Source organism: Parasteatoda tepidariorum, chromosome X2, assembly GCF_043381705.1.
Source record: "Parasteatoda tepidariorum isolate YZ-2023 chromosome X2, CAS_Ptep_4.0, whole genome shotgun sequence".
NCBI lineage: Eukaryota > Metazoa > Arthropoda > Arachnida > Araneae > Theridiidae > Parasteatoda > Parasteatoda tepidariorum.
In genome coordinates, this window is record NC_092215.1 from 56,969,983 (window position 1) to 56,991,182 (window position 21,200).

General features: G+C 26.4%; 1 protein-coding gene across 3 annotated transcripts in view; it reads right to left on the minus strand.

The window, feature by feature from the left end:
* Positions 1-21,200, minus strand: part of LOC107453372 (ecdysone-induced protein 74EF) — a 386,074-nt gene that overhangs the window by 62,973 nt on the left and 301,901 nt on the right. For 2 of the 3 annotated variants that reach the window (XM_016070187.3, XM_016070186.3), the window contains exon 1: positions 6,196-6,403. The exons of the other annotated variant lie outside the window; for it this stretch is intronic. In XM_016070187.3, the coding sequence (XP_015925673.1) occupies positions 6,196-6,262 (67 nt within the window). In that variant the 5' untranslated portion in view covers positions 6,263-6,403. Of the gene's footprint in view, positions 1-6,195; positions 6,404-21,200 lie in introns of those variants that run through there. 3 annotated transcript variants of the gene reach the window in all.

Sequence of the window (21,200 nt, forward strand, 5' to 3'; positions counted from 1 at the left end):
GAAACAAGAGATATAAAAACTTTACTCTGTCAAATGTTTTACTAAAATAAACAATTTTAAAAATTCAGAATAAAAAAAATTATTTCAATAATTTTTTTATTCCATAAATTGGATAAAAGATGAGAAATTCTAAGATGAATAATCAAAAAGAAAATAAAAAACACGCGAAATAACAACGAGTGAGAAAAAGTAAATTCCTAAATGAATGACATAAAAAAAATTATACAAATAGATCTGACCAAAAAGGAAAGAGAAAATAAGAAAGACTTACGCAAATATATTTGAAAAAAATAGAAGGAGAAATAAGCAAAAATGACGCAACCGATTGGTCTGAGTTTAATGGCTCAAGAGCCGGAAGCAGTAGTTTACGTTGCGCAAACTGAAACGGCATTACATAGTCAAGGTGACAAGTCTGAAGCAACGGAAAGGATACTATGTCTAAAGCAACAAAAAAGGATAAAACATCGCTAAATATCGATCTTTTAAAATAATGATACTTGAAAAGAAATTTCCGTGAATTATGAATACCGTCTTGCGGTAATTATCAAGTATAAGATAAATAACCAACAACGCTAACGCGTATATGATAATATCGAGTATCGTATATTATAATATCGATATGATAATAATTATCGTATATGATAATAATTATCGTATATGATAATAATTATCGTATATGATAATATCAAAATCATTATGGCCAACAATATTTATCGTATACGATAAAATTCGTGTAACAACAATATTCGACTAACAACGATTCAGTGTTATCAACGATAATTATCAACTATAGCAATAAGTCATTTAACATCTATTGTCTAAGTTTTATAATTCCTTATCGATTTTTGAAAGTTATGAATAATAAAAATGCTTCAATGTTTTCGTAATTGCGTAACGAAAATACTGCCCAAAATAAAAATAACTAAAATTAAAAAAATCCCAAAAAATAACGCGATATATCACAAAATACTGATATTATACCTAAGAAAATGACGCGATATTAAACTTTTAATATTATCCAGTATACCTGACCATACAGGCTAAAAATAATGCAAATCAGTGAAATCGAAAAAAGCTCGATAGTTGAAGTATTGTTACTTACTGACGTGAAAGTAAAAAGCGCTATATCGCGACATTAAAATTCCTATATCGCTCATCACTACTCATTATACAAATCAAAAATAATGCAAATTAGTAAAATGAAAACTATCGCAATGTACCATAATATATCGACTTTTTCTGATGAAATATTGCGATATTTAGATCCCGATATCACAAAGCAATACTCATAATGCAGACTAACGATACTGTAAATTAGCGAAATCGGGAAGAAAAAAAATAAAAAACATGGCATGCTATGAAGTATTAATATTTTCTGACGATGTACCACGATAGTAAAATTATATTGTAAATTTATATTGCCGATAATGCCAACTATAACTAACTATACAAATCAAAAAAATAGTAAAAAATTAGAATAATTGAAAAATAATTTAATTAAAAAATTTTGGAACTATTTAGCACTTTTTACCATGCATCCTAAAATTATGTAAATAAGTGGAATCTAAAAAACGCGATATATCGTAAATATCGATATTTTAAGACGATATATCGCGATATTAAAATTCCGATTTTATCCATTACTACTAACTGTACACACTATCGTACATTGACCATGCAGTCTAAAAACAACGTAAATAAGTAAAATAAGGAAAAAAACGTAAGATAATAAATTGATATGTTTTGACGATATATGACGATAAAAATAAAAAAAAATCCGATAAAACCCATCACTATTAATACGCACTGTTGTATCAATACAAGACTTGAATTAAGAAGTTTTTTTAATCAGTAATGGTTTCCGCAATCACTAATGGTTAGATAATTAATTGGTGGCAAGACTGCTGGTAAAAATAATTACCAAATATATGTTTAAAAAAACTTTCACCTTATTTCATTTTCATTATTCAAGAAGGAAATTAAAACATAATATTATTTATTGTGACCAAAGGAAGGAGATTTACCGCAAGCGTCTCTAAACCAATCAGCGAAGAGGCACGTGTGCATGTGGCCTTGAGCTAGTGAGCCAATGACCCGACGAAGGTTACGACTCTCTCTTTTGACTGCTTGTTTCATAATACACTACAGCAGGATTTATTTTTCCTTCAAAAATTCTCCTACATACAGTTGCCTTAAAAATATTTAATTACGATTTTTACATAAGCATAGAAACAAATGAACATAAGAAATTAAAACGGATCTGAATTGGCCTTCTTTTTTCTTTCTAAATTTATGAAAAATTTACTGATTATTTTATTTTGTAAATCTAAATTAGCGTTCAATCGTTTTTTTTTCCAACCAGGATCCTGTTTTTAAGAATGAATCAACAAAAAAAAAAATATTTAACTAAATTTGCTGCAGAAAATAATTTGTCTAGCATTAAATATTCTTATATTTATAAATTTTTAGAGCAACAATCTTTACAGTTTTGTAACTTAAACCATTTCAATCCTAATATATTTATTTGTTGAGAAACATTTAAGGAGATTAAAACAAAAAGTTCTCGAAATTCAAAAACAAAATATGAAACATTGTTAAGAGTTAAACAAAATGCATTTTATTTCGATATTTTGTGATTTTTTAATTATTTGATAGCAAAGAAACGTTACTGAAATAATTAAAAAAATTAAGCAAATTTTAATTTTTTGTAACATTTTTATTGCTTTCAACAATATTTATTCAACGATATTTCTTGACATAATTAGCACAGAAAACAAAATGAAAAATTGCTTAGTTAAAAAAAATAGATTGCTAGTAGATATTTTTATAATTTAGTTAGCATGGGGGGGGGAGCAGAAAAAAAAGGGTATTTTAATCATGTTTCAAAATTGGAAATGAAGCACTCTACTAAGAAATATTTAATATTTTTTATGATCCAAAAATGGGATAAAAGTTTAACATTTTAAATTCTTAACATTCAATAAATTCTTTTACAATCCAAAAACGAGACGAAAGTTTCGCGTTTTAAACATTTATAATTTTTTGCAATTCAAAAAAGATTTGAAGAAAAAAAATGAGATTTTATTCTCCAAAATAAATTTTGAAGAAAAAAGAAAAAAACGTTCTAGTTTTGTAGTGATTTTAATTTTCGCAAAAAGAATTTTACAGAAAAATTTAGTAACTGATAAGAGTATTATTTTCAATCGAGTTAAAAACAGAAAGGAAAATCAATTAAAGCAGAACATACTTCAATCAGTCAATTAAAAATAACTAGTTTTAGGTTTATCAGAAAAGAGAGTTAATTGGAAACAGTTTTACTACAATGCATAATAATATAATGCATCAGAATGCTCACTTAATATTGTGCTTTTATTTTCTTATTTAAAAAAAAAAAAAAAAAAAGAATTACTGCAAAAAAAAATTCTTTTGGGGCACTACAATGAATCCAGTATTCATATCAATTAATAATAACTAAATTATTCTTAAGGATAATAAAGACATTATCAATTAGTCTTAAGGCCAAGTAAATGCATACATTTTTGAAATAAAAAAAAAAAAGTTTAGCAATTAAATTTTGGTTGCGATTGCAATAGGCTTCACATTTACCGTAAAAGAACTGGTTGCAGCCTTATGATACTTCATAACTAAATTCTTTTCAATCTGCAAAAAGAAAAAGGACTGACTGAAGCCTTATGATACAGCATAACTAAATTCTTTTCCAACTTCAAAAGGAAAAAGAACTGGCTGAAGCCTTATGATACGGCATAACTAAATTCTTTTCAATCTGCAAAAAGAAAAAGGACTGACTGAAGCCTTTTGATACAGCATAACTAAATTCTTTTCAAACTTCAAAAGGAAAAAGAACTGGCTGTAGCCTTATGATACGGCATAACTAAATTCTTTTCAATCTTCAAAAAGAAAAAGGATGTTAACATTTTGAAGCATATGGGGCTCTCATAAATTATTTTATTGTAAAAACAGCCCCTTTACTAAATACTTTATCTTAAAAACGGACTCACCAATATTTTTTTCTTAAAAAACGTACCCATCAAAATTTTTATCATAATAAAAATGGACCCTTTATAAATTATTCCTTAGAAAAAGCGGGGAAGATAGCGTTATTATTTGGCATTTTATGAAATGAATCCTTATTTTAAACTGAAGTTTTTACTTGAGTACAATCGCAATTATATTGAAAAAATTCTGAGTAGAATTTTCACTAACGAATGAATAAAATAAAAAAATAATAATAAAAAAACGACATTCTATTTAAGTCAAGTCCATACAGCTAAGGTATTTTATAAACATGAACACTTTCACACTTAATAAAACAGAACTTTTTTTTTTTATTAGATATTTATGAAATATTGTATAAAACAAAATTGAGAATAAATGTAATTGTTTAGAAGGGGTAAGATTCACTCAAAAATGACGTCAAGCTGTAAAAATCACGACAGCAGAGTAACCTAGATTAACTTCCTGACCTAGATATCACTTAAAAAATAGGTTACCCAATGAATCCACAACAAACATACTTCCCTCAACTCTCTTATCAATGACATTTAATTGGCACTACATAAATAAATCATTCAATAATTTATTTAAAACATTTTTTATAAAAATATTTTTGAAATATCCATTTCTTTAATTTTATTAGTTAATGGATTTTTCATGTGTCTGTAGCATCAAATTTTTCCTATAATAAAGTTTATTAATATCTGTAGTTAAGTTGGAAAAATGTATTCAATTTTAAGTGATCAATAACAAACAATTATATTTAATGAGATAATTATGATTACATTGTAATTGTCATTTTTATTACAAATAATCCTGACTACATATCATTTTGAAAACAGAATAATTGATAACTCTGTCTAATCTACTACATTTTATCCATCATTGAGTAATAAAATAATTAATTTATATAAATAATAAAGTATAAGTAATAAAAATAACTGGAGTTATAACTTTTGATTATAAGTATTGATCACAACATTTAACCTTGATTACAATTTTAAGTTTGATTACAAATAATCACTATGACATACATATATTCTTGATTACAGAATAATTTATTACTGTGATTTATTGCATTTTGTTTGCCATTGATTTATAGAATAATTTGATAGTAAAATTATAAAGAAGGTAAGTGATAGTAAAATTATATTGAATATTTAATCTATAAAATAATGAAAAATTATCAATAATTATAAATTATTATATCTAACCTTAACTAAACTGCAATTTTCATTTGAATTAATACTGATTACAGAATAATTGATTACTGTTAAGAATTACATTTTGGTTACCTCTTATTTATAGAATAATCAATTTATAAAATAATTAATTTATGGAATTATAAAGAAAATAATTAACAATTAAAAACTTTCGACTACAAAAATTCGTGATTACAGAATAATTGATAACTGTAATTAATTTATAGAATTATAAATGAATAATATACAATCATAAACTGAGCCCTACAAATTGTTAAGTTACGCTGATAAACATAACATTGTCCAAGCGTAAATGACCAAAAATAATCAATTACTAATGTAATCATGATTACAAATAATTACTATATGTAATCATGATTATAAATAATTAAGACTGCGTTTTAATAATGATTATAAATAATCGCAGTTAACAATTCTAATCGTAATTGAAAGTTGGGTTACAACTAAGTTATAATGAAATACGATTATACGTAATAGTGATTACATGTAACCATGATTACAAATGTTATTTCGATTACATGTAACTTTGATAACTGTAATCATCTATACTTAGCCCAACACTTAGAAAATAAAGTATACAATGGTATTTTAGTAATCTGTTTATATTTGTCATTATATTACAAGATTTGGCACATTGCATAATAATTTAGATTTCTTTAGGAAAAAACACTAATTTTATCTATAATATACATCAAATTAACCGGTTTGCATAATTTCAATAGTCGTGTTATTGTGTACACACGATGTTAAACCAACAATACACGAAGTATAAAAACTAAAAAAAAAAATTTTAAAAAAATAATTACATAACTAATATTTCGAGACACACATAATTTACTTATGAGTATTGATTAATTAAATTGAAATTCCATCGTATAGTTTTTAATGCGAACACATTACGGTACTGATAAAATTAAAATTTTGATTAATGGAAAAAATCTCTTAATTAATAACTTACAATATCTCTTCATCAAAGCTTTTTTAAATGTAGTATTTTTAGGCATATCTATGTCCTCAGCCATCATTGTTTCGAGATGCACAAAAAGTTATATAGTACACAATTCACAAAACATTTTTATAGAAATAAATAATGTACTAAAACACATGGAATCATGACGGAAAGGAAAAACACATCACTACTACACCTCTAAACGTTGGGTGAATGAAGCGCTGTACAAGTTGTCATTGGTTGCTAAGGCACAAGACGACAACAGCGCCCTCTCTCATTCAAACTTTTTACCTTTCTAGTTCCCGACTCAATTTTGAAATTTTAATTCTTTATTGAAGAGGTTCCCAATTTTTTTTGGCTATGGAACCCTAAATGACTAACTTTCTTTCGATTGGACCCCGAATTTATAAATAAAGTAAATAAAGATAATTGTGAAAGTATTAATCAATAAAAAACATTTTTATTTTGAAAATGTTAAGAAGTTTTTTTCATCGTTTTATCCTTAAAAATCTCAAATTCGATTTTATGTTCGAAAGATACATTTGCAGTCCTGGAGCTAAATATGTGAACTGTGAATTTGTTTTTGAGTTATGAATTTTGTTTTTGTTGCATATACATAAGCGGAAAATAAAGCATGAAAACTAATAAAACTAAATAATGAAAACTAATAAGAACTGCTACAAAAGTTGAAAATAATTATTTGAGCAGCATATTCTTTATTAAAAAATTTAGCCATCTTATTTACTGTTTAGCTATATTGAAATACTAATGCATGTTCTTTCCTTAATTATACTGATATTAGAAAAGTATTTTTTTAAAAAAATTTCTTTTTTGTTAGAATTTTACGTTAAACAGTTTACTAAAGGCAATCGAAATAGTAAGTAAACAATGGATCTAAATGTAATTAAAAGTTTGTATCAGAATAAAAATCATATCTAGTATAAAAAAATAAAAATATCGGAACAGCTTTAATTCTTTTATGGAAAATTCGAGTTTCGCTGAACACCATTAGAGAATCGCTGCTTTATATTTACATGCTATTAAAGAGGCGAAAGGATTTTAAAGTGATTTTTTTTTTAATTTTTCGATTTAAACTAGTAAGATATTTTTAGTAAAATTATTAAGCCAATTTTTATTACAAAAATTATTATAAAGGAATTTTTATTGATAAATCCAACGAAATTGTGTAAAAATTAGTTTATATGAAGAAAAAAAAACGAAAAGAAAAAGAAGACTATTTTACGTCTAAAACATTACCATAAATTCTAATGTTGCTTCTATAAACGAAAAAAAAATTAGCTTTTGTTTAATTTAAGCAGAAGAGAAAGCAAACAATTAAAGAATCAACTATCATGCTTTTTTCTTCCGAAAAAACTACGCGTATTGCGTATTTCAAACTAGAACAAAAGTTTCGAAATAATTATTTTAACAGAACAATCCTTATCATTATAACGAGCTTATGTTAAATTTTCAGCAAAAATAATACAAATTGAAAAGCGAAGATTAAAAAAAACATAGCTAAGAAATGTAAGATATTAATATGTTACTCATTTTTTATTTAATTTTAACACTTTTTTGGGTAACACATTTAGGTAACTTTGAATTCCTTACGGTGACTATTTAGTTATTCTTAAATTCCCTTCTATATTAGATGGATTTTTGGAATGGAAATTCATTTGCAGCAGAAAGGGAAAAAATATATATTTAAATAGTATACAAAATTGTTCATAAAAAATATATATTATTATGTAAACTATTAATTGATTCCATTTTACCACATTTCGTGTCCCGTTTTCGAGTAATGTTGAAATCCTTACAATGACCTTTTAGTTATTCTTAAATTCTCTGCAATATCAGATAGTTTCAAGGAATAGAAAGTTCATTTGTAGCGGAAAGGAAAAAAATTATATAGTTAAATAGTATACAAATTGTACACAAAGAAATGTATGATATTATTATATAAATAATAATGTATTCAATTTTACCACATTTTGGGTTACTCTTTTAGGTAATGTTCAATTCCTTACAATGACTATTTAGTTATTCTTAAACTCCCTACAATATTAGACAGTTTCAAGAATGGAAAGTTCATTTGTAGCAAATAGAAAAAAATATACAGTTAAATAGTATGCAAATTGTACTCAAAGAAATCTATAATATTATTATGCAACTAATAATTGGTTTGGTTCAATTTTACGGCATTTTGGGTTACGCTTCTAAGTAATGTTAAATTCCTTACGATGACTTTTCAGTTATTCTTAAATTTCCTACAATATTAGACAGTTTGAAGGAATGAAAAATTCAATTTTTATAGAAGGCACAAGATTGTTTAGTGTAAGATTTGTACACAAAGATGCCTAAGTAACAAATAATTGATTAAATTTTATCTTTCTTGGTAAAAACTTTTTAATAGTGTTATTTTTCTTAAGATCAAATTTAAAGAATTCTTAAATTTACTACAATATTATTCAAGTTTTTGAAATAAGAAATTCTCTTGTAACAGAAACGACACAATTGTTCAGCTTGATATTATACAAATTATTTATAAAGAAATATAAGATATTAATTAGTAATAAAAGACTTAAATATCTTACTAAGTTCATAACATTAATAACTTCAAGCTCTTGAATATGATTCGTTGCCAAGAAAAGAAAAAAAACTTCATTTTATGCAAATGTATTTAGACAGTTACATACAAGTTCAAGATATAAAAAAGGCACATCTGTAATCTGCATATTTTTATCACTTATCTTTGTATTATTAAAAAAAAGATTGCAGTTTTTTTTTTTTTTTTTCAGTTGTTAATCAGAACCAAAGTATATCTTATGTTATCTTTATTTTGTAATCAGTGTGTTGTCAGTGTTACAAGCATCGTTCATAAAAAAAAATTACATTACAATTTCATTTTTGCAGAAAGATTCTATTTTTTCTTTTTTACATTACTTAAAATCTCTTTAAAAACGTAACGAATTACCTTAATGTTTCAGGTTTTTAACCGTTTCAGCATCCATAATCTCGTTTAGAATATAAATTTTAAAGTTATCTCCTTTAAAAACAAAATAAAAAGAAAAGAAAAAAAAAGAAAAAAAGAAACGTCTTTTTCATCAAGATTATGGATAGAGAAAATGGAACTCTAGATTATGTGAGGGGCAAATAGTCAGTTCGTGGAGCTATATCAGTTAAATATATAGTAAGTTTTAAACTTTTTTATTTTAACTATTTTAATCAAATATTTTAATAAAATACGATGAAGGTGATTTCAATTTTTTCATTTAAATCCCCTTAGAATTTACTTGTTTTGGAATGTTTATACTCTGGAAAAAATTTTGTTATATAGTTGCCGCTACTTTTTTATTTTAGGTTAACTAAGATTTTGTATGTAGTCGCATTTTTTATTTACTTTTTCACTGCTATAGTTTTATTTATTTAATTTTTGATTGTACTGACAACACATATTTTCGAGCATATTAAAATTAATTAATGCCTTCATTTGAAAAACATTTCATTTTAAAAGTAAGTCCTTTTTTACTAATATACGAATTTTTACTAATGAACGAATTCTTTTGAAAAAAATTTGTTATTTTAATATTATATCATTTCTTGCAGGATAACTACAGTTCTGTATTTAAAGGAATATGCACAAATAAATGCTTTTGAAAATATAATTAGTTATAAAGTCTTTCATCAGCAGATTTCTTAATAGATATATATTTTTTATTCTTAAATATATATTTAAAATATATAAGTATTTAAATATTTATATATTTGAAAATAAAAACTTCTTTCGGATTAAAAAAAAAGATTTATTTTACCAGGAATCCTATCTTTATATTATAATAATGAAAAATGCTAACTGGCACAAAAGAGTATAGCAAGTGATTTTACATTTTTCTTTTATAAGTAATGGAATGTAGAGAAGATGTATAATTTATGCTAAAAATATTAATATTTTTTGGAGAGCTATACACAGAAAACAATTTACCACTTTTTCTTAACGTATATTAATCTGTTTATAAAAATAATGCATAAAAATTAAATATTTTAAAAAGTGGGATACTTAAACCAACTGCTTTGAAGAATAAGCCTTAAACACAAAAAGAGGTGGAGGAATTTTATTGACAACGGTAATTTTGAGAATAGAAATCTCAAAAAATGGCTTACAATTATTTTTACTCAAAAGTTTTGCAAATTAAGTAAATAAAAAAGCCCAAAAAATCATTTGCATGACTTAATATGTTCATATACAAAGGTTATGAATTTTCATTGTTTAATAAAAAACTTTCATAAACTTTCAAATTTGTACAAACGTAAATTTATTATGAGTTTGGGAATATTAAAGAATTAAAATTAAATTTACTTAATAGAGAGATAAAATAATTTATATTTTGTAAGACACTTAAAAATGAGTCATAATTCAAAAAAATTGTTTTTTGCAAAAGTGATCATTCATAAATTAACTTTTGTGACAAACTTTTTGAAGTTGTGAATTTTAATTTAAGTTTGCCTAAAGTAAGTAAAGTAAGCCGAAAAGTAAATTATTTGATCTTTAAATTAAATCAATTTTTTAGACAAAAAAAATTTAAAAAATTAAAATTGTTTAATTTTGTTACTTATAAAGAAATAACTGATATGATTTTCAGATCTGACTTTTCAAAAAATTTTCAATATTGAAATAAATTTTTTCCAAACAATTTATAACAGTGTTTGCCCCTATCCATTCTCCCAAAAAAGCAGTTTTATTTATTTTCTTTAAAACAAAAATTCTATTTAGGAAATTCTACTTTACTCCCACCCCCTGCTAGAAAAATATGCACTTGTGATTTTAATTGTTTGAAAACTGAGTCAATATTTTGTGCCCTTTAAAGCTGTTAAAGATCTCTTACTGAACAATTTGTTATTTTCAAAACTGTTTGCAACAGTATTACGTAACTGTTTGATTCAAATGTGTCCATTTTTAGTCAGCCGCTGTAATGGTGGAGTGTTTGACCACAAATAAAAAAATTCTAGATAAAATTACGTGGAAAAATACTGGCACTCTCAGTGTAGCATCCGTGAAATCAATTTTTACCTTAATTTCACATTAATATTCACTTAATTACAGTGATTGGGTAAATTTTACTGTAAAAATTACTGAATATCAGATTTTTTTTTTGTTTCGTTAAACAGCACGATAAAAATTGATTTAACGGTAGAGCGTACCGTCACTCAGAGTGTCAGTTCTTTTCACCGTAATTTTGTCCGGAGTTTTCGGATAGGCAAAAAAACAAAACAATTCGGATAGGCAAAAAAACATGACAAAAAAACAATTTCTGTACATAATTTAAAAAACCTAGATTTCCTTAAAAATTTTTTAAGCAATGAAAATTCGAAAAATGTGTTTTCAATTTCAAGCATATTGATAATAATAGTCTAAGCATTGTTCTCAAACTCAATAGTCTTTTCTTCTTTTTTTTAACTTCTAGAGTCCGCACAAGAAAATTAATTATTGAAATCAAAACTATGAAATTGAAAAAATAAAATTTATTTAAACATTTTTAGTTTATTATTTAAGCGAGGCCCTTAAACACGCAATTTCTCATTTCTACTTTGTGGGTTAAAAGCTTAATAAATCCTTGATCATAATTAAAGCTATAATATAAATTTGAAATTAAAATAAAATAATAGAAAAATTTATTCAGTTGTTCATTCTTACGAATAAAAATTCAAAAGAAATTTCTAAATAAATAAGTTGAGTGATTTATTTTAATACTAGGCGAAAATTTGCCGTTGTACGATTGGCTCCGCAGAAGATTAGAAGGGTCCGGCAAAATGTTTTTCTCAGGGTCCCGCAGAAAATGAAGCTTAAAAAGATTCTCAGCAAGATTTCTTACTAAGGGCACCAAGGCACGAGAAGATTAAAAGGATCCCGCAAAATGTTTTACTCAAGGCTTTCCGTCCATTTAAAAAGACAACAAAAAGTTGCAACTAAAATAACAAACTTTTAATAACATTTGCTGTACACATAATAGAGTAAGTCTAATTTTTACAATAATAATCTCTGTCTGACTGTGCTAGGCTCGCAGACAAATTTGAATTTGCGAAGAATGGTGTAAATTGACACAGTAAATTCTGCTACAGTGTTCATTCATTTGCAAAAATTTCCCAAATTATTGATTTTAAAAAAAATTTGAATTTTTTAAAAAATAAATAAGCTATTTATCAACTCAATTCTGTATGAAATCAACTCAATTCTTTTTAGCATAAAAAAAACTTAGTTAATGAAAAAAAACTCGAATTGTGGCTTTTTCTTTAAATTTTTCTTAGCAAGAAAACTTCGGAAAACAACTTTAGCAAAATCCCTTGAAAGGGCCAAAAGATTCTTCGGAGGGAATAAAAACCCATTCTAAAGGGAAAATATTAATTCAGGGATTTCAATCTCCCTGATTTTAATAGATTTAAATTTATTGATTTTGCTTAGAAAAAATATTGAGTTATATCAATTTTTTAATAAAAAGAAAACTGTAAGTGAAGTAACCCAGAGTTGCCTCTAGACGGTTTCAAGGGAGGTTGATGCTCCCTCCCTACCTGTCCTTGAATTTAGCACCCTTCTTTCCCCTTTTCATCATTTTATTTCGGAGGGTCTTTCTCAACCGTTATCAGAATATATATACAGTTAGCGTTTATGGAACACAAATTATCGCAATTCTTTGTAGGTATATAATATTAGTAAAAGTATGCATGAACTTACTATTATATAAATTTTAAAAAAAAACTAGAGTGCATGCCAATATGGCGACATGGAGACAGTTATCGAAAAATGCTCCACAAATGTCGCTAAAATGTCGCATTGGTGACAAATTTGTGAAATTAGGTGCAATATACTATTTCACAAATATATTTGTTAAATAATATGTAATATTATTTCGATAATTTGAAATGATTCTTGGAATTTACGAAATAATACACAAAAGATAGTTTTTTTTTTGCATTAAATTTTTTTTTTGCAAGTTTGTCTACCATATCAAGTTTTTGGACCGCTAATGAATATCCGGGTGGCCCTTAGGACCACTAACTGCTGGTGTTAACCCTAAAAATAACAATTAGATAGAAGTACTAAATTAAAAATTATACAATACGGAAACTTTATACATCAGTAAAACAATTAAATTGATAACTTGGAAACAGTGTTCTAGTTTTAGGTTAAAATAGAACTAGCTCCTTTTTATCTTTCTACATTTGAAGCATTAAAAAAATTTTCTCACTCTATTTCAAATCTGAGCTTATCTGAGTTGCTTTTCCTAAAGGAGAGATTATTAAGTTTTAGAATTGCATGTTGGAAATGGAAAAGATAGGATCTCAGATTTTTATTTATTTTTATTTTTTTAGCTACTGGTTTTCTATCGAATCGTTTTTATTTTTTTATTAATTATTTTTAGAAGTGCTTAAAGAGTAGTAAAAAATTATCGTGATAAGTTGCGAACAACAAAATTTCGTAATTCTTGGTAGTTAAAGGGAGAAAAACTTATTTTAAATAGATTATAAAGTTTAATTCTCACAACCGTTAATTTTATTACTCAACCGGAAAACAGTATTCTTGACTATAAAATCGTAATAATTACGGATAAATCGTAATTGTTGGCACCTCTGTAAAGGAAATGAGAAAAAAAAATTTAAAAAACACTCGCTATTTTCAAGTTTAAATTTTGTGGGAAAATTCCTTATTTAATTTGAAAGGATAAATATTAATTAATATTTTGGCTACAAAAGGTCATATTTTTGCATTTTCAGGGTTACGCATTTTGCTCAGACGATCCCATCAGTTTGTTTTTCGTTTGTTATTCATTGCAATTAATTTAATTAGCTAGCGTAGTAACAGGTTTCATGTTTTTTAATGCTTCAAACAAGAAAAAAAACAAGTAACAAAATAGTCAAAACTGAATGGAATAATTTAATTTGTAGAATCTTCTTTGTTTCATTTCTTACCTTGTATTTCAGTGCAATAAAAAACTATATAATGAACGTTTTTTTTATTTCTATTTTTTTATTTCTTTTTGAAAAATGAAATTTACTTACTTAATTGCACCAAAAAATAAAGATGAAATGGACAACGTCATATTCTTAAAAATACAGAGAAGTAGCTATTGCATTTTGATTAAATTGAAATTATTATTTTAAACTTGAAATGAAACATTTAGTTTCCTTTATTATTTTGTTTATTGAATTTTTTTTTTGGTTGACCATTAACGATTGATTCGAAATATACTGAAAAGCTGAGTAAATTGCAGCTTATTGTTGAACATTACATAAACATAATAAAAAAACATTTGACCCACCACTCTCTCACGGTAACGTTTTCTAACTCCTTTAATTACTAAATAAAATGATAAAAAATGTAATTTGAAAAGGTTTGATGCAAAATATGTTAAGAATTTCTTTATTGATAAGAAAATAATCTATTTAATTATCGTCCAAGTGGTTAATACCTGTTTTTATCTCCAAAAGAAAGGACGATAGATATTTGTTTCGCTTTTTTCATCGTACTGAGTTTTAAGTTAAGCTGAAAGTTCGAAAGTTCAATTTAATTTTGTTCAAATAAGTAATTAATTTTATAGCAAGTTGATTTTAATAGCAAACACAAAAATTACAGAATTAGTAACAATTTCAGAAATTCGAAGTACATATCAGTTTAGGATGAGTGCAAAATCACCGATAGAGGTGAGTTTTACATATTTATGGCTGATGTAGAAATTATTTTTAATTAAAAAACGGTTTGAAACCTGGTAATACGGATAAGTATTCGGTAATAGACACTCAAGCACCATAAAATCATTAAAATCTTTGCAATAAAATATTTAAAAAAAAAAAATAATAACAGGAACCCGACGCAGGAAACAAAAAATGTCGGCACTCGAAACGATCTTATAATAATTTAACTGGGTTTAAATTTCAATAACCAAACCCAAGACATATAAAAAATATCAGGAATACAAAATCCTTACAAGGAGCCCACAAATCCCAACCAACAATATATTAAAAAATAAACAATCGAAAACAATTTTGCAGTTTTGAAATATTAAAAAACAGCCCTTTCCCCTGAGAAGTCTCTATTGAGCCCTTGAAAGAATAAAAATATTTACTTTGCCTAATCTTCATAAGATTCGTTGCCATAGTCTCCATAAGAAAAGTTAGTTTATTTATTTATCACTAACTCCAAATTTAACATTAGAATTCAAATAAAATAATGTTAGTCTTAAGCTATCTTAAGCAATGTAATTTGATTCAAATCATATAAGAAAAAGAAAGTTATCGTGTAATTTTTGCTTTAAAAAAATATTATCTTAGATATTTGTTTTAATTTTATACAGTGTAACTAAACTAGTATTCTCCATTTACAAAAAAAAAAGAAATTAATCACGTATAAAACCACTTAAATGAAATTTTAGTTATTGCTTTAACCATATGCAATCTAACTCTCGATTTGAATGTCATATTTATGTTACAGAAACCTAATTTTTAATTAGTATAATTAAAAATTATGTTTTATATCAGTATGTAACTATAATTAAAAATTAGCTTTTACCTCAGTATGGTTTTACATATTAAAAAATTTTTCTTAGAGTTGAGATAGTAAAATCTTGATTTCCTCTTTAATTGTCACAAAAAACTATTTTTTTTACCCTTTTCAGTCATAAAAGACAATATGTTATAAATGTATTTGTTTATTAAGAATTTTAGTAATCACTTTTGCTGTGTTTTTTAATTCAGGGAATCCCAATTTTCTTTATCTATGGAAACCTAAACAATTGACCTTCTTTTGGCAGAGCCCCGACTTCATAAATAAAATTCCTTTGCATTTATAAACTAATTAACAAAAGAAAACCATTATTTATTTTAAATACTTTAGATTTCAAGAATGAATTTTTTTTTAACGTTTCCAGTAATGGTCTTAAAATTAGGTTTTATATCAGTATGCGACTGATATAAAACTTAATTCTTAAATCATTTGAATTACTAGCAAACTAGTAGCATATTCTAGTCTTGTTTTGAATTTGTTTTTTGGTGTGTATATTTTACTGTAAAAGCCCGAAGTTTGGTAAATCTTAGATACCATTAAAACCTAGCTTTTACCGAAGTAGCTTGGTGAAAGTCAAAAATATGCTTAATATGATTCCATTTTAGCCTTTTACCAAGTCTTTGCGATAAAACCTAGAAGCTACCAAGCTTCGGGAATTAACAAGTAGCAATTACAGGAAAATTAAATTACCGCGTAACGCAAACCTGCATTCATTGTGCATTATGTTTTTTTGCATGACATTAAAATATTTTTGTCTGATATTTTTAATAGAGAATTTGAGAATAGTAATATGACGTGTTCTTTTCCCAAAAAGTAAAATCTGTGGTACATTTGTGAAAGAATTAGTGAAATGAATGAAAAGAGAAATAATTAATCATCTTATTTCTGAGCGTGTAACTATGTCATCGTCATGGAGACCGAACGCATTTCCTCGTATGCAATTCTATTTTATCGACATTGGTTATTTTTGGACAATAATTTCATCTTAATCTGATTACACAAACTGTTTATTCTTATTTAGAAACTTTAATACCTATGTTGTGAATGGTTTCACTGCTTATTATTTTTTGACTATAAGTAATATATATTTTGACTTAAAAATCTTTTTTAAAAACTTTACCTACGATGTGAGCATCTTTCACTACTTATTATTTATTCAATATAAGTAATACACGCATTTTGATTTAAAAATTTTATACAGAAACTTCAATGCCAACATTGCGAATAGGTTTCAGGGTTTATTATTATTTTTTAATGTAAGTAACATATTTTGACTTAAAAATCTTGTTTAGAAACTTTACCTACGTAGTGAGTAGGTTTCATTAGTTATTATTTTTTCAACAAAAGTATATTTTGATTTAAAAATCTTATTTAAAAACTTTTATGCCTATGTTGCGAATAGGTTTCACTTTTTCAATGAAAAGTCGTTAAGAATCCTGTTAAACTGCGCAATCTGAGACGTTAAATTTAGAAAATTTAAAATAAATTTTTCAAATAAATGAAGAGAAATTTAAAAAAAAAGTTAAGAAAGTGAGAACAAAAGAAAACTGAAGAAAGTGAAAAATATTTTTTATATTTTTTAATTCGTATTGAATGAAGAGTCTTTCGTTAGGAATCATGATTAGTTATGTAATCTGAAGTATCAATTTATGAAATTTGAAATTAATTTTTCAAATACATAAAAAAAAAATTTAAAAAAAGTAAAGAAACGGAAGAACAACTAAACAAAATGAAAGAAAGAAAATTTTTATGCTTTTTACATAGTATTCAATGAAAGGTCGTTAAGAATCATGTTAAACTATATAACCTGAAGCGTTAATTCGTGAAATTTGAAATTAATTGCTCAAATAGAAATAAGAAAAGGAAGAAAAATGAAAAAAGGAAGATAAATTATTTCTTTTAAACTCATATTTAATAGAAAAAGGTCGTTGATATTATACTAAATTATGTGTTTTAACTTGTCAATTAAAGAAAGTTAAAAAGAATTATTCGATTAAAAGACCAAGGAGATAAAAAAAAACGAACATCTACTTAAGATTTTTTAAGTCATAAGTCTTAAAAAACAATTAACAATCATATCAATCATATATTTAACATCAGTTTAAGACATTAGAAATAAATCATCCGTATAGTTAAGGAGTGTAAAATAAACAAACATAAAAGAGAAAAAATAAAAGAAAGAAAAAAAGAAAAGAAAAAATGAAGAAGAAAAGAGAAAATAAGAACCAATTTTTTTAAAATCGTATTTTATGAATCGTAATTAATAATATTTTACTACGTAATTTTATATGATAATTTAAGAAAATTGGAATAAATCGTCCAAATAATTAACAAGAATTAAAATGAATAAATAAAAATAGGAAAAAAACGTAATATTTTTGAAGTCGTTTATGATGGAAAAAAAAAAAGTATTTTTGTTGAAAAATCCCTTGAAAAAGAATAAATGAAAAACTTATCCTAATTGATGTAAGAATAAATGTCGATAAAATTCTGCTCAAATATTAACACTTTCGAACAAAAGATCAGCACGCTTCATAATTAGGCCAAAAGGGAAGTAGGGCACGTTCAAATGTCAAGGATAGGGGTGGATCCATATCTTCTATGGGAGAAAATGTGTCGCCTATTCAAACCAATTTCACTTTTCTTCGGTTGATTTTTCTCTTCTTCTAGTCTGTTTTTTTACCTTAACTTAAAATATTATTGCAAAAATCTTTTGAATAACAAATTCAAGTTGCCGGTTTTAAAACTAAACGACACAATTTAATTATTATAATTTTATTATATACGCCTGAAAAATTTTTATTATTTGTGTATCTCTATAAGGCATTTTTTTTCTTCTCTTTCTTAAAAAGTAAAAAAAAAAAAGGCTGCGGTGACTTAAAGGATAAAGCTATCGCTTCGCAATGAAGTTACTCAGGTTCGAATCCGAGTAATTGCTGGTAGATACGAATTCGGCTCCCAGCTCGCACTGACCAATATGCTGGTGTAAAATACTCAGAATGTTGGACGGATCATGGGTAAGGATCACGTTGTCATCAGGCTAACCGCTCCATGTTAAGCAAATGCAGGCTAATTTCGTCAAAAAGTCGTTCACGAAGGCTAGTTTGTCCCAATGATTAATTTAGGAGTTCCCCGTCTTCTGGGTTTAGTTAAAATTTGCAATAAACACCAAATTGGGTCGACTGTTTAACATCGGTTATAAAATGAAATAGTTAAAAAATTACATAATTTTTGTTGTTGAAAATATTAAAATGTTTTTAATTATTAGCATTTCTAATAAAATATTGATAACAACTCTTCTTATTGGTTAATGCAGCATTTGAAGAAAGAAGTTTGTCTTTTTAAGTGCAAATCATGAAAAATATTGTCCCTCTCTAAACATAGTTTCAGAAAGAAAAAAAACATATTTGCAATATTTATTACAATTTATTGCATTTAACTTCAATTTAAAACTCAAATCCCCCGCCTCAAATGAAAACTATAGAAACAATTAATTGATGAATTTCAATTGAAACATATTTTTGTATAGTATCTCTTGCAGTTGAATTAGTTCATTAATAATTGAATAAATGTGTATTGTAGTAAAATGGTTTTAATAATAAAATGGTTATAAATAGAGCCCGGATTTTGATGACCTAAATATCCATATAAAAGAGAGCAAAAAATGCCCTTAAAAATTCCAAAAGGTGTCCTATTATTTAAATAAAAATCTTGAATTAACGCAAAGCTTTAAAATTACTTCATCCAAAATCTCTAAAACAATGAAATTCACGCTCAACATTCATAAAAGTTCGAAATAAATATTATACGCTAAAATAACATAGAAAGAAAAATACTGACTCCTGAACAAAATAAAGAAAACGGGGAAAAATACCCAGAAAAATTATCTAAAATTCAAAAAATACTTCAATTTGCTTCTAAGAAAATATCCGAAAAATCTGAAAAAGTGACCAAAGTGCAAGTGCAAAAAAAAATGCAAGGGTCATTAAAATCAAGGCGTTAGTTTTAAACTAAGTTTTAAATAACGTAGAATAAGTAAGATAGAATAAGGCCATCGGAATTCATAAATTATATTGTTGTAAAAATTTATAATTTTAATTGTTTTCGATTCTATCGAAGAAAGTATAAATACCAGTCGATATTATTGAGCAAAACCATTGAGAAGAAGTACTATCCACACCATTGGAAGGAAGTACCATCCATACCATTGGAAAGAAGTACGAGTATCAAATAACAAGAGTAATGATGTTTTTCCTTTGTCACTAAGCGTATGTTTACTAGCCAAAAGCTTTTTGGGGTTAAAAATGGCTGTAGTTATCAAAAAATATCGAAATGTGATTGGTTAAAGTTAAATTCTAGAATATCTTTAATATCATTCAGATTTCTTAAATGCTATTACTGGAAAATAAGAACTTGATTGACACAATTACAAACAATCGGTTGACTAAATCCGGTTAATCGAAAGGCTTATATTATTTTATATCAAAACCGTCGTTGAACAACAGATCCAATTTTTGAGTTTACGACTACTAATGTTCAATTCCGTAGCCTTGTAATTTTGAACCCAATCCAGAAGACAAGGAAACTCCTTTTATCAAGTATTAGGAGAAATCTGCTTTCGTGGAGGACTTTCTACCTTTGATCCGTCTACCTTTGAGGTTATTTTGCGTCAGCACTGTGGTCGGTGCGAGCCGGCTACGCAATTCGTATCGACCAGCCATCGCTGGGATTCGAAACGGGTTCACCTCATTGAAAGGCGAACGTTTGAGGCACCACGGTTCACTGTGCATGTTTTTTGGCCAGCAGTGGTCAAGGCAAAAAGACCGGATTGTGGGCTGCCACACGGCACTACTCACAGAGAAGACTGCCATGTACGGCGTATGGCTCTGCACACCGTACTGCGTCTGTATCAGAAATTCGAATTGCTGTTGGCACTGTAGTGACACAACGAGCTGTTACAAAACGGCTACTTTAAGTGCAACTCCGAGTGAGATGCCCTGTTACTTGCATTTCATTCACTCAAAACAACTGCCGTATATGGCGTGAATGGTCTCGAGTTACAGCTCACTGGAAGACAAAGTGGAGATCTATTGTGTTCTCTGATGANATATATATAACATAAAAAGCTTCTATTAATCTTCTTATGTTATCCTAATCAATTATTCAAATCGAAATGCTTTCTTACACTTTTAAAAGCCGCATCCTGTTCTTAAATCTATTTTTGGCTCAAGTATGCATTTAATTAAAAGCAGGACATTTTTCCCTTGGCTCTCTGTGGGAAACCCTCGACCTATTTGATAAACCAATTACAATTACTAAGATTTCCCTCTTTCCCTAAATTAAGACATTTTACGGATTTTACTTTGCAAGATTTTCCCTAACATATAATAAAGAAACACAACTTTTCGTGTGCACTTTTCATGACTGCTCTGTCTAATAATTAATAAATAAATTTTGTACC